The sequence below is a fragment of the Lissotriton helveticus genome, chromosome 11 (genome assembly GCF_964261635.1).
Source record: "Lissotriton helveticus chromosome 11, aLisHel1.1, whole genome shotgun sequence".
In the NCBI taxonomy this organism is placed as follows: domain Eukaryota; kingdom Metazoa; phylum Chordata; class Amphibia; order Caudata; family Salamandridae; genus Lissotriton; species Lissotriton helveticus.
Window position 1 is genome coordinate 172,895,269 of NC_136072.1, and position 14,797 is coordinate 172,910,065.

At 42.4% G+C, this 14,797-nt stretch overlaps 1 protein-coding gene across 1 annotated transcript in view; it reads left to right on the forward strand.

The window, feature by feature from the left end:
* The first annotated feature begins 206 nt into the window (after positions 1-206).
* LOC144790760 (uncharacterized) overlaps positions 207-14,797 on the forward strand; it is a 39,879-nt gene continuing 25,288 nt past the window's right edge. The window contains exons 1-4 of the mRNA XM_078665462.1: positions 207-248; positions 553-633; positions 3,399-3,479; positions 6,894-6,974. Coding sequence (XP_078521588.1) covers positions 207-248; positions 553-633; positions 3,399-3,479; positions 6,894-6,974 — 285 coding nt within the window. The remainder of the gene's footprint in view (positions 249-552; positions 634-3,398; positions 3,480-6,893; positions 6,975-14,797) is intronic.

The window sequence follows — 14,797 nt, forward strand, 5'->3', positions numbered from 1 at the left end:
TGATTATGATCAAGCTCTTTGTGACATGGCCATTGATAATTACTTTATTTGCAACTCAACGTGTTTCTCGGCATCGGTGTCCTACTATTATTAACTGCTGTGTGCATTCAAGCACATAATGTACTTGCATGTGAGCACATTTCCTGTTACCATACTGCTTTCGATCAGTTGTAATGTTGATACCTTCTTTTGAACATGATATAGGGATGGATCGAGTGCATGCAAGCAAGTGCATTATATTCCTGCAGGTACAAATAAAGTATACATTTTGGGATCATATTTTTAGGAGTATTGTATTCCAAGACGGTGGAAAATTAATATTGTTAACAGATAATTAGGATGTGTCTACGTTGGTACAACTAAACCATTCTATCTTATTGTACATTGATGAGCTATGACCCTTGTTTCACAAATACTGCTATTTAGTTTGCATCTTTATCTTAGCATCTATGTTGGAGCCATAAGATGCAAAGGCTCAACACAGGAGAAGGTTAGCTGCTTGTAGAGACTATGTATATCTCTGTCATTTTCATTTATTTTTTCATAATACAGATGACTGAGAGACGACCAGAATATAGGTGGGCGGATATTCCAGAAACAAAGCCCTCAACCTTCAATAAACTGACTTCTAAGGTAAGATTTTAGATTCATGCGTTGTTACTGGTAGAAGAAGATAATACGTATTGGGATAAATAAAATCACAAGCCTTATTGGGTAGCAGCAGGCACCAGCAGAATGTTAATATTTAAACATTTTGCAAACAAAAGCTTAGTTTTGGGAACTTTTTTGTCCTTGGAAATGGCTTGAATATAATGTTATCAACAAAATCAAAAGGCCTAATTTATCTAATTGGTACTGTGTAAAAATGAGCCTATCAAAACTATTGTGCAGCATGACTGAAACTAAAAATAACTATCATGTGACCAGCGCTGACACCGTCACCAATTTTTTTTCTATACATTCGGCCATGCTGCTGTACAATCTCCCTAAAAAACATTGACAACGTCAATAACTCTTTTGTAGGCTTGACTTACTGCTTTGCCAAAGCTTCTTTATTAAGGCATTGTAGGTTTAAGTGCTTTGCCTATGATCACAGAAGGCTAATCCCAGGTCGGGAGGTTGGCACTTCTAACCTCTAGGCTTTTCTTAAGGTTTGACAGTGTACTCCTGGTGCAAACATCCCAGCTCACGTAGGGCACTCATCTACACCCTGGGAGCTCAGGAAATTCAAGCAAAAAGCAAACTAGATGGCAGTGGAACTTTCTACAAGTGCAGCTCACTGCAAGTAGACCTTCTAACCCGGTCAGCTCACTACAAGCATCAGCGCATAAGTTAGTGGCGTTACCGGAAGAGGAAGAGAGATCCAGCAGGGAGTAAGCAATACTTCTGCGCAGCTCATGCAAGCTGCTGCTATATTTCTAATTGGCTGCAATGACAGTGGGAGGGGGCAAGCAACACAACGGAGGGTGGGAGGAGTGAGGTGGTAAACAACACAATGGACGATGGCGGAAAGGGGCAAGCAACACGAAAGACAGTGCAAACACTTACACTGTTATGGAATGCTTCACAACAAGAAAAAGGTAGCTCCGAAACCATGAGCGATGGATGGACACTGGGCAAGGAAGCTGTAATTTGGCCATGTTCCAACGAAGGTCAAACACAAGAAAAGAAAGTGAAGCTGGCACACACTGACCAATGAGAAGCAAGTAAACAAGAATGTATGGTTGTTCTGGGGAAGGGTCACACATGGCAGGCCTCATTGAGAAATGGTTGTGCCAACTACCATATGTCTTGGGATAAGATAAATGTAACTCATTTAATAATGCTTGTTAATGACTCTGTACATCTATGCCATTGTGAAAGACTAGTTCTTGTTTCTTATTTTTTTTTGTATCAATACCAAATAGAATTATTGGTAGGGAAAAAAGATTAACTTGCTAGCAGAACAAGCATGCGGGGCTCAGAAGAGGTGATGTGAATGGCGTGTGACTGTACTTGACCGAATACTGTCTGGGATATGAGAGGCTATGTTTGGAGCAACTAAGAGGCTACAATTCAAACACACTCAGTTGCCAAAAATTGCAAAGAAGAGGCCCCAAACAGAAGCAGGATTCTGTCTAAATCAATGCTATAATCTTTCTAGAAACACATGGGAAGGGAAGCCTAAGGCCGTGGCCTAGCCATGTCCTACTGCGAGTCTGCTATGTGGCTATGTTGCAGGACCTGCAGAGGTCCAAACAGCCTAATGAAGTAGGTATTGATAGAGTGGGGTTTCTTGAAAATCACAATCTCATAGTCAAATCATCAAATAGAATGCCCCACTGCCCGTATGGACCTTTGATTGTCGGCTTGAAGTGTAAGCAAGGAGCTAACATCAGGAATTAATTTTAAGTACAGTCAAACCAATGTGGCTCCACACGCTTCTTCTGCGTGAAAGGGGCACATATTTTTAAGGCCGTGGAAAGTCACGTAACGTGGCTTTACGTCTCCTTATAAATATACCAGTGGCACATTGCGGCACCAGAACATCAAAAAAGTGACGTTCCGGCAGCGCAAAAGTGCCAGTTGAGATCCCCAGATGGCATTTAAGATTGTAATTCAAGGATTGAGACAAAATTATTAAATTGAAGGGCATCTGCATAATCCAGTTAGTTCTTTATCTCTCAAGTTTTAATACACTTTTATCTTAAAAGTGGAACAGGCCCAACAAAGAGGAAATGTTTACAACAAAGCAATTACTTTGATTAATTTTGTCCTGCTAAAGACCACTGGGCTAAACCATACAGCAGTCTGAAATGTTAACAATACTTTCTCATTGATAGTTAACAAAATGTATCCCTGATTATGATCAAGCTCTTTGTGACATGGCCATTGATAATTACTTTATTTGCAACTCAACGTGTTTCTCGGCATCGGTGTCCTACTATTATTAACTGCTGTGTGCATTCAAGCACATAATGTACTTGCATGTGAGCACATTTCCTGTTACCATACTGCTTTCAAACAGTTTTAATGTTGATGCCTTCTTTTGTGCACCAGTACATTGTTAATGTTAGAACATGATATATGAGTGAATCGATTGCACGCATGCAAGTGCATTATATTCTTGATACATTTTGGGATCATATTTTTGGGAGTCTTGTATTCCAAGACGGTGGAAAATTAATATTGTTAACAGATAATTAGGCTGTGCCTACGTTGGTACAACTAAACCATTCTATCTTATTGTACATTGATGAGCTATGACCCTTGTTTCATAAATACTGCTATTTAGTTTGCATCTATCTTAGCATCTATGTTAGAGCCATAAGATGCAAAGGCTCAACACAGGAGAAGGTTAGGTGCTTGAAGAGACTATGTATATCTCTGTCATTTTTTTCTTTTTTTTCAAAATACAGATGGCTGTTCGACGACCAGAAAATAGATGGTCGGATATTCCAGAAACAAAGCCCTCAAACTTCGATAAACTGACTTCTGAGGTAAGATTTTAGATTCATGGGTTGTTACTGGTAGAAGATAATACGTATTTGGATAAATAAAATCACCAGCCGTATTGGGTAGCAGCAGGCACCAGCAGAATGTTAATATTTAAACATTTTGCAAACAAAAGCTTAGTTTTGGGAACTTTTTTCCTTTGAAAGGGCTTGATAAAAATATTGTAAAACATTAAAAGGCCCAATTTATCTAATTGGTGCAGTGTAAAAATAAGCTTATCAAAACTGACCACGGGCAGTAGAAATCAACAATTACCCAATATGATTAATCGTGAGGCTATCTGTGAAAACAGTAAATAACAGCAATGGCAAAGCAAATAAGTATTGACCAAGCAAGAATGGCACTTCTTACCTCTAGGCTTCTCTTAAGGTTTGACAGTGAACTCCTGGTGCAAACATGCCAACTTACACTGGCACACTCATCTAGACCCAGGGCACTCAGAAAAAAGCAAATTAAACGGCAATGGAACTTCCTACAAGTGCAGCTCACTGCAAAAGTAGACATAACTTGGTCAGCTTTCTGCCAGCATCAGCGCATGAGTTACTGGCGTTACCGGAAGAGGCAGCGATCCAACAGGGAGTAAGCAATACCTCTGCGCAGCTCATGCAAGCTGCTGTTATATTTCTAATTGACTGCAATGACGGTGGGAGAGGGCAAGCAACACAACGGAGAGTGGGAGGAGTGAGGAGGTAAACAACACAATGGACGATGGCGGAAAGAGGCGAGCAACACGAAAGACAGTGCAAACACTTTCACTGTTATGGAATGCTTCACAGCAAGAAAAAGGTAGCTCCAAAAGCACGAGCGATGGATGGACACTGGGCAAGGAAGCTGTAATTGGGCCTTGTTCCAGGGAAGGTCAAACAAAAGAAAAGGAAATTAAGCTGGTACACACTGACCAATGAGAAGCAAGTAAATGAGAATGGCGATTAAGCCAACCAATGGCAAGCAATGGGTGGGCTCTAAGCACCCTGTAAATTAAGAAAATGTCTCGCAAGCACCAGCGCAATTGCTTTCTCTGGTGAGACCTAAATGTGAGCCTAACTAAAAAAGAAATAATTACGTAATCCAAAATACTGACGTGTCAGGCACAAAGACTTACATTTAGGTTGTTACCTATCTATACTCATTAGTATTTAGCTCCTATGAAGTCACAGGGTATTTGGTGTAAATACAAGTTAAAATAAATATAGTGAAGCATTACAATTGAATGTCTTCCATGAAACAAGAGCTAAACCTGATTTACTGAACTTTAATTTTCATATGTGAAACCTCAATCAGAGTCACATGTAAAGTAATATCCTTGGTTTGTATACTGCTGTGTCCAATCACCAGGGGCCCAGTGTGCACACAGAATTTTTGGGTGCAGGACACTGGGACTCTTTTTACTAGTCGGAAAATCCAAGCGGTAAAATCACATGCAGTTTAAGCTAAAAGGGCAGTTCTTACCCTGCCCTATGCCCTCCTAGTGAACAGGAAGACCAAGTAATGTCCTACCATGTGCTTTTCCTGTCCATTTACATCCTCCCTACCCCTCCTCCTGCCGCCACTCCCATGTATCACCTACACAGAATAGATGGTATGTGGAAGCATTCCCATAGAGTGAACATGGAATAGGGAATGGCATGCACATTTAACACAGAAAAAACGGGCATGCATGGTTTTCGCCACATGCATATTGACAAGTATTTATTTTCCTCTGCAACTTGACCTGTTGCAGAGCTTATCTATGCCGGGTGGCAATATTTTCTGTGAAGTACATCTCATGCAGAACTTATATCTTAGGGCCTCAGTATGATGACGTTCGGACAAGAGTCCGACTGCCATCGCCGCTCTCAGGTACCGTCCTACAATGAGCCGGCGATTCCGCTCACCCTACTAGGATACGCCTGGACATCCATGCACTGTGTGCCAGGCACCATGTGGTGCCTGGATGTGTGGGGGGGCAAAACATGTGCCCCCAGGCCACTAGGCAGTTACCCTCAGGGGATGGGGGCTCTGCTTGGGTCCCCAAGGTCGCTTTTCATCTGCCTATTCATGGCGGTGTGACCAACATAAACAGGCAGTCGGAAAGGGATATCCAAATCCCTATGGCCCATTGTAAGGATTAGGGTCCGACCGCAGCCCCGTCAGCCCCACCGACATATTCCCCACCGGTATTGTAATCCGGCGATCGGACCCTTGACCTAGATGCCAGGCGGACCGCCACCAATGGCCTGTCAGTGGGAGTCCACCCGGCATCCTAATGAGGGGCATAGTCTTGAATAAGGATATGCAAGGCATACATTGCAGATACAGTCACATCCTTTACAAAGTTACAGATGTTTTTCATAGACCTTTGAGAAGTTGTGAAACATTATTATGCATCTTTATGCTCCAGTAAATCAATCAAAAGTATGTGAGACTTGACTTCTTGTCGTGAAATTCCCAGAGGCTATTTTTTGTTCAAACACAATTTGAATCATTTGTTGGAGCGCAAATCCTCTGCGTAAATCATTATTTCTGCCCAAAAGTTCAAAGACTTTCTGCACAACCCAGTGGAAAAAAACAGGCAGGTGCTCTCCACAGTTATTGATTGCAGAGAGTTCAGCAAGAAGCAAACTTACAGTACATTGGTTATAATACCTGGCGAGTATTCAGCTGGCTTCCGACCCCAAAGAATTCCAGAGTACAAGAGAAAACAACCTGGAAGTACACCTCAGACAGGATGGGTATTGTACACCAGGGTATTTCATATGCTTTATTCATGATTTCTTTGAACACCCTGAAAGCCCCCAGGTTGAGGCCCCCAGATGGCATTTACGACAAAATTATTAAATTGAGGGTATCAGCATAATCCAGTTAGTCCTTTATCTCTCAAGTTTTAATACACTTTTATCTCAATAGTGAACAAGGCCAACAAAAAGGAAGTTTACCACAAACCAATTATTTTGATTCATTTTGTCCTGCTGACGACCACTGGGCATTACCATACAGCTTTCAAACAGTTGTGATTTTGATAACTTCTTTTGTGCAACAGTACATTGTTTACGTTAGAACATGATATAGGAGTGAATCGAGTGCACGCATGCAAGTGCATTATATTCTTGAAGGTACAAATAAATTGTACTTTTTGGGATCTTATTTTTGGGAGTTTTGTATTCCAAGATGGTGGAAAAGTAATATTCTTAACAGATCATTAGGCTGTACCTACGTAGGTAATACTAAACCATTCTATCTTATTGTAAATTGATGAGCCATGACCCTTGTTTCACAAATACTGCTATTTAGTTTGCATCTGTATCTTAGCATCTATGTTGGAGCCTTAAGATGCAAAGGCTCCACACAGAAGAAGGTTAGCTGCTTGCAGAGACTCTATAAATATCTGTCATTTTCATAATTTTTTTTTCAAAATACAGAAGACTGTGAGACGACCAGAAAATAAATGGCTGGATATTCCAGACCTAGAGCCTTCAAACTTCGATAAACTGACTTTCGAGGTAAGATTTTAGATTCATGAGTTGTTCCTGGGAGAAGATAAAACGTATTGGGATAAATAAAATCACAAGGATTATTGGGTAGTAGCAGGCTCCTGCAGAATGTTAATATTTAAGCATTTGGCAAACAAAAGCTGATTTTTTGGGGGAACTTTTTTCCTTTGAAAGGGCTTAAGTATAACCCTTTCCATGGTCACGAAGGCAGTACAAATCAACAATTAATCAATAATGACTAATCGTAAGGCTGTCTGTCAAAACAGTAAACAAACAGCATTGCTAAGCAAGATTGGCACTTCTTACCTCTAGGCTTTTCTTAAGTTTTGACAGTGTATCCCAACTCACACAGGGCACTCACATAGACCCTGGGCACTTAGGAAATTCAAGCAAATAGCAAACTAGACGACAATGAAACTTTCTACAAGTGCAGCACACTGCACAAGTAGACCTTCTAACCCGGTCAGCTTTCTGCAAGCGTCAGCGCATGAGTTAGTGGCGTTACCGGAAGAGGCAGAGAGATGCAGCAGGGAGTAAGCAACACGTCTGAGCAGCTCATGCAAGCTGCTGCTATATTTCTCATTGGCTGCAATGACCGTGGGAGGTAGCAAGCAACACAACGGAGGGTGGGAAGAGTGTGGGGTTAAACAACACAATGGACTGTGGCAGAAAGGGGCAAGCAACAGGAAGGACAGTGCAAACACTTACACTTATGGAATGCTTCACAACAAGAAAAGGGTAGCTCCGAAAGCACGAGCCATGGAAGGACACTGGGCAAGGAAGCTGTAATTGGACCAAGTTCCAGGGAAGGCCAAACCCAAGAAAAGGGAGTGAAGCCGGCACACACTTACCAATGAGAAGCAAGTAAATGAGAATGGCGATGAAGCCAACCAACGGTAAGCAGCGGGTGGGCTCGAAGCCCCCTGTAGGTTAAGAACATGTCTCGCAAGCACCAGCGCGATTGCTTTCTCTGGTGAGACCTAAATATGAGCATAACTAAAAAAGAAATAATTACGTAATCCAAAATACTGACGTGTCAGGCACAAAGACCTACATTAAGGTGGTTACCTATCTATACTCATTAGTATTTCGCTTCTATAAATGTATTTATAAAAAGGTGTAAATACAAGTTAAAAATAAATATAGTGGGGTTTTGCCTAGAACTGCTTTGTTTATGTTTGCTCCGAAAAGAAAAGTTGATTGCATATCAATTGATGTTGTATATTTTTCCTGCAGATGTCTCTGGTGTGCAGAGCTCTGCGGAATGTGTGCAGTCTAGCAATAAAGTCTGTTTTAAAAAATATATATACATATAGTGAAGCATTACAATTGAACTTCTTCCATAAAACAAGAGCTAAACATGATTTACTGAACTTTAATTTTCATACGTGAAACTTCAGAGTCACATGTGAGTGTTACGTACATTTGCTCTTAACTGCTGATTTTTAATTGCTGTTCCTTGTTTTTAAATTGCATCTGTCTATTTTGCACACTACAATTTTCGTTTTTTTAGAAAAAAAACTGCATTCCCGCTTACTTGCACACAAAATTTTTAAATCATATAGAACTTTGTTCTATAAAAACATTTTCGCTAAAACTACTTGCGGTGCTTACTTTGGTCTAAACTGTACCTGTGTTGGTCTTTTGCCTGGCTTCCTTCGATTTTGCACTTTGTGGTATGACGGTTCCTAACTCGCAGCCACTGTGGTATGACGGTTCCTAACTCGCAGCCACTCTAGCCGCACTAACGCCTCTCGTTGGTAGGTAGGCGTCACCCAGAGCGACACTCTAGCCGCTCACTCTGGTCCCTGGCTCTATTTCAGTGGCCAGATGCAAGCGTGCAGCCTGTGAGTGTTACGTACATTTGCTCGTAACTGCTGATTTTTAATTGCTGTTCCTTGTTTTTAAATTGTATCTCTGTCTATTTTGCACACTACAATTTTTGTTTATTTTAAAAAACTGCTTTTCCGCTTACTTGCACACTAAAATTTTAACTCATATAGAACTTTGTTCTATAAATACATTTTAGCTCAAACTACTTGCGCTGCTTACTTTGGTCTAAACTGTACCTGTGTTGGTCTTTTGCCTGGTTTCCTTCGATTTTGCACTTTGTGGTATGACCGTTCCTAACTCGCAGCCACTCTAGCCGCACTAACGCCTCTCGATTGTAGGTAGGCGTCACCCAGAGCAACACTCTAGCCGCTCTCTATGGTCCCTGGCTTTATTTCAGTGGCCAGATGCAAGCGCGCAGCCTGTGAGTGTTACGTACATTTGCTCTTAACTGCTGATTTTTAATTGCTGTTCCTTGTTTATAAATTGTATCTCTGTCTATTTTGCACACTATAATTTTCGTTTTTTTTAAAAAAACTGCATTTCCCCTTACTTGCACACTAAAATTTTAACTCATATAGAACTTTGTTCTATAAATACATTTTCGCTCAAACTACTTGCGGTGCTTACTTTGGTCTCAACTGTACCTGTGTTGGTCTTTTGCCTGGTTTCCTTCGATTTTGCACTTTGTGGTATGACCCTTCCTAACTCGCAGCCACTCTAGCCGCACTAACGCCTCTCGTTGGTAGGTAGGTGTCACCCAGAGCGACACTCTAGCCGCTCTCTCTGGGCCTGGCTCTATTTCAGTGGCCAGATGCAAGAGCGCGCGCAGCGGGCGCACCGATGGCGCGCCGGAGGCCGCGCCCTGACGCGTCCAGCAGCAAGAAACTATGGTCAAAATGCGAATAAATTAAAGAAGAGAATTACATACACAGCTGCGCAACTTCATAAATACAGTAAATCCACCTCTTCTGGATGCACTGTATGTATTCCCCCATACCTTGGCTTTATTTGCTCCCAATGTAACTTTACACTGGGTCCCATGCGCTCTATAACAACTATCACCAGAACTGGTCTTCAGGTCGTTCGCAGCCCTGTACCTGCCAAGACGGCCTGTAGCCAGAATTTTAATTTTCAGAGCCTCAATTGTCGCTCTTTGGCCAAAAACAAACATCTTATTTTTGATCTTCTTAGCACGGAACTTCCAGACGCATTATTCCTAACCGAAACCTGGCTCCATGCAAGCTCAGGCCCAGATATCGCTACAGCCCTTCCACCTGGATATGTCATCGTTAGGAAAGACTGGGACACAGGCAAGGGCGGGAGATTGCTATAATTTTTAAATCTATTTATTTCTGTTAATTTGAAGTCCTTTCAATCACAGATTGTGAAACTGCCTTGTTCAAACTTTCTGTATCTCCTCAGCTGACCCTGTCTGGCATTTTAATCTATCGCCCTCCGGGGAACCCAGGTCCCTGGGTTTCCACTTTTTCTGAGTTCATTGCACCCTTCATTTTGAAGGTAGCAAACTTTACAATTCTTGGTGATTTGAACCTCCACTTAGAGGATGATCAGAATAACATCTGCCGTACCTTCTTGTCTGAAATGGAGGTTTTAAGTTTACGGCTATGTAACCTGGGAGCTTCTCACAGGGCGGGACATCTTCTTTGATCCAATTTTGTCTAATCTCAGGTATGATTGCAGTATTCCTGCGTCTCGGTTAGACTGGTCCGACCATTTTTTAATCTTATTTAATTTGCAGTGTCCTACATCTAGGGTAGTAGTTTATGTGACTAACTCATGTAATTTCAGACTCTGGGATAAGCTGAACATGGAGTCTCTTAACACTCTCCTGGTCACTAGCATACCTGATACCACTTTATCCGTGCTCTCATTAAATGCTTCTGTTTCGGACTGGCTAACCACGGCCATTGATACTTGTTTTCCCCTTGTGTCAAAACGTAGTTTCACACATCATCCTCCTGCCCCATGGTTTACAAACGCCCTCAAAATCACCGAGTCTAAGTGTAAAGCTCTAGAGAGAAGATGGAGGAGATCGTACTCTCCCACTCGCAAAGATGCTTATAAAGCTGCTCTCAAAAGTTATTACTTAGACTGCAAAAAGGCACGCACCTCTTATGTTGCAAGTACAATCACTCAGGCATCTAACCGTCCCCGGGCCTTATTTTCTGCAGTAAAGAAGCTAGCTGGTTCCGATACCACCCTGTTCTTGACGAAAGTCAATGCAATAATATCGGTGACTTCTTTATCCAGAGGGTTGAACTCATTCACAGGTTACTTTTGGCTTCATCCTGTTTGTACAGTATGACTTCCCCATCTGACCTGATGAATTACAGTAGTTCCAATTTGACAGCTAAACTTTACTCCTGGGATCCTTTTGATGCGACGTCCTTTCAAAACTGCTTAAATAGCGTCAAGTCTGGCTCTCCACTCGACCCTTTGCCCTTTAACATCCTACGCCAGCTCTCTTTAACATCTAAAGGTGATGTTATAGAACTGCTCAATGCCTCTATGCGGGAGGCTTCGGTTCCCCCTGAGTGGAAGCGGGCCATGGTCGTCCCTTTACTGAAAAAGGCCCGAGCAGATTCTTCTGTACTATTGAATTTCAGGCCTATATCTATTTTCCCTGTATTTTCCAAAATTTTGGAAAAACATATTTATACGCAACTGACTGAACATATAGAAAAAGTGGGTTATTTCCATTACTCTCAATCCGGGTTCAGAGCCAATTTCTCTACCGAAACTGCTCTGCTTGGGGTCACTGAGAAGTTGAGCCAACATCTTGACCGAGGGGAAACAGCGGCACTCATTCTATTAGACCTGAGCGCCGCATTCGATACCGTCTCACATAACATCTTGATTAATGCCCTCAGGTCACTTGGGCTCTATAGCATCGCCTTATCTTGGTTTGCCTCATTTCTCAGTGGTCACTCCTTTCAGGTCTTTTCTTCCAAGTCATCATCTAAGATCTGCGCATCAGCACACGGAGTCCCACAGGGGTCCATTTTAAGCCCTTTGCCTTTTAACATCTACGTTAGACCCCTGGCTAAAATCGTGGAGGAGGCAGGACTATCCCTCTATTCATATGCTGATGATACGCAGATTGTTTTTTCATTGTCCACCACCAAAGATGCTACAACATCTGCCCTTCAGTGTGGCCTACGGCAAGTGACAGAGTGGATGCGCCTCAATTTATTGAAGTTGGGGACAAGACAGAGGTTGTTAACCTAGGTAAGCATAAGGCACTATGGAGCCCTCACCACTGGCCTCAAATGGGTCCCTTTACCGTTCCTGTCAGTCATGTCCGCAATCTAGGCTTCATCATTGATGAAAATCTTTCCATGAGACAACAGGCGGCTAATGTGGCTGCCATCTGCTTTACGATCTTGAGATGGCTTCATGAGTTCATCTGGATGCTCCCTGTCTCCACCCAACGCACGGTAGTCCAGGCACTTATCACCTCTCGCCTCGATTACGGCAACGTTCTTTACCTTGGTAGCTGTCAAAAACTGTACTGAGAAAGTTACAGGTAGTGCAGAGCTCAGCAGCACGCCTTCTTTGCCAAGTTCCCAAACAGGCTTCCATCTCGCCTTATCTTCGTGACCTCCACTGGCTACGAATAGATCAAAGAATTAAATTTAAAACTTTGTGTTACATCTTTAAAATCAAACAAGGGGTTGCACCACGGTATCTGCAAGAGCTCATCCATTCCTACATTCCTTCTTGTCCCCTGCGCTCTACAGCTCATGGGGACTTTGTGATCCCCAGATTTAAATTAACAAAAATGGGAGGTTGCTCCTTCTCTTGTCTCGGCCCCAAAATCTAGAATTCTCTTCCTGTGTCTTTGAAAAATGACTCGTCTTATCTGAGTTTTCGAAGAAATCTTCAAACTTGGCTTATTTTAGCAGTAAATGTGCTTTTAACCACTCGCTTTCTAGCAACTTGTGTGCTGGGCGCCAGGAAACCCTTTTCGGGTACTTGTGCGCATTACAAATTGAATATAATAATAATAACAATAATAATAATAATAATGTGAAGTAATATCCTCGGTTTGTATACTGCTGTGTCCAATTACCAGGGGCCCAGTGTGCACACAGAATTTTTGGGTGCAGGACACTAGTACTCTTTTTACTGGTCAGAAAATCCAAGCGGTAAAATCACATGCAGGTTAGGCTACAAGGGCAGCTCTTACCCTGCCCTACACCCTCCTAGTGCACAGGAAGACCAAGTAATACTCCCACCATAGCTTTTCCTGTCCATTTACATCCTCCTTACCACTCCTCCTGCCGCCACTCCCATGTATAACCTACACAGAACAGATGGTATGTGGAAGCATTCTCATTGAGTGAACATGGAATAGGGAATGGCATGCACATTTAACACAGAAAAAACAGGCATGCATGGTTTTCCCCACTTGCACATAGACAAGTATTTATTTACCTCTGCAACTTGACCTTTTGCACAGCCTGTCTATGCCGGGTGGCAAGCGTCCGACCGCCATCGCCACGGTCAGGTACCGTCCGACAATGAGCCGTCGATTTTGCTCACCGCACTAGGATACGCCTGCCATACAGACGGTCATAAAATGCATTTTTCTAGTGCGGCTTGTGCTGCTGCCCAGGAAAAGAGCCACAGCACAGGCCGCACGTTAAAAATGCATTTTGTGCACATCGATGCACCCTGTGCCAGGCACCAAGTGGTGCCTGGCACACAGTGCATGGATGTGTGGGGGCACAACATGCGCCCACCAGGCCACTAAGCAGTTGCCCATGGGGAATGGGGGCCCTGCTTGGGGCCCCCACTGTCGCTTTTTCTCTGCCTATTCATGGTGGTGTGACCAACAAGAGCAGGTCGTCGGAAAGGGATAGCCAGACCCTATGGCCCATTGTAAGGATTAGGGTCCGTCCGCAGCCCCATCAGCCCCACTGACATATACCCCACCGGTTTTGTAATCCGGCGATCGGACCCTTGGCCTAGATGCCGGGTGGACCGCACCAAGTCAGTGGCGGTCCACCCGGCATTCTAATGAGGGCCTTAGTGTTGAATAAGGGTATGCAAGGCATATATTGCAGCTAAAGTCACACCCTTTACAAAGTTACAGATGTTTTGCATGGACCTTTGAGAAGTTGTAAAACATTATTATGCATCTTTATTCACCAGTAGATCAATCAAAAGTATGTGAGACTTGACTTCTTGTTGTGAAATTCTCAGAGGCTATTTCTTGTTCAAACACAGTTTGAATCGTTTTTTAGAGAGCAAATCCTCTGCGTAATTCATTATCTCTGCCCAAAAGTTCAAAGACTTTCTGCACAACCCAGTGGAAAAAAACAGGCAGTTGCCCTCAACAGTTACCACAGACCAATTATTTTGATTCATTTTGTCCTGCTGACGGCCACTGGGCCAAACCATACCGCAGGCTGAAATGTTAACAATACTTTCTCATTGATAGTTAACAAAATGTATCCCTGATTATGATCAAGCTCTTTGTGACATGGCCATTGATAATTACTTTATTTGCAACTCAACATATTTCTCGAATAGGTGTCCCACTATTATTAACTGCTGTGTGCATTCATGCACATAATGTACTTGCATGTGAGCACATTTCCTGTTACCATACTGTTTTCAAACAGTTGTGATGTTGATAACTTCTTTTGTGCAACAGAACATTTTTTATGTTAGAACATGATAATAGGAGTGAATCGAGTGCATGCATGCAAATGCATTATATTCTTGAAGGTACAAAAAAGTGTACTTTTTGGGATCTTATTTTTGGGAGTTTTGTATTCCAAAATGGTGGAAAAGTAATTTTGTTAACAGATCATTAGGCTGTACCTACGTAGGTACAACAAAACCATTCTATCTTATTGTACATTGATGAGCTATGACCCTTGTTTCACAAATACTGCTATTTAGTTTGCATCTGTATCTTAGTATCTATGTTGGAGCCTTAAGATACAAAGGCTTAACACAGAAGGTTA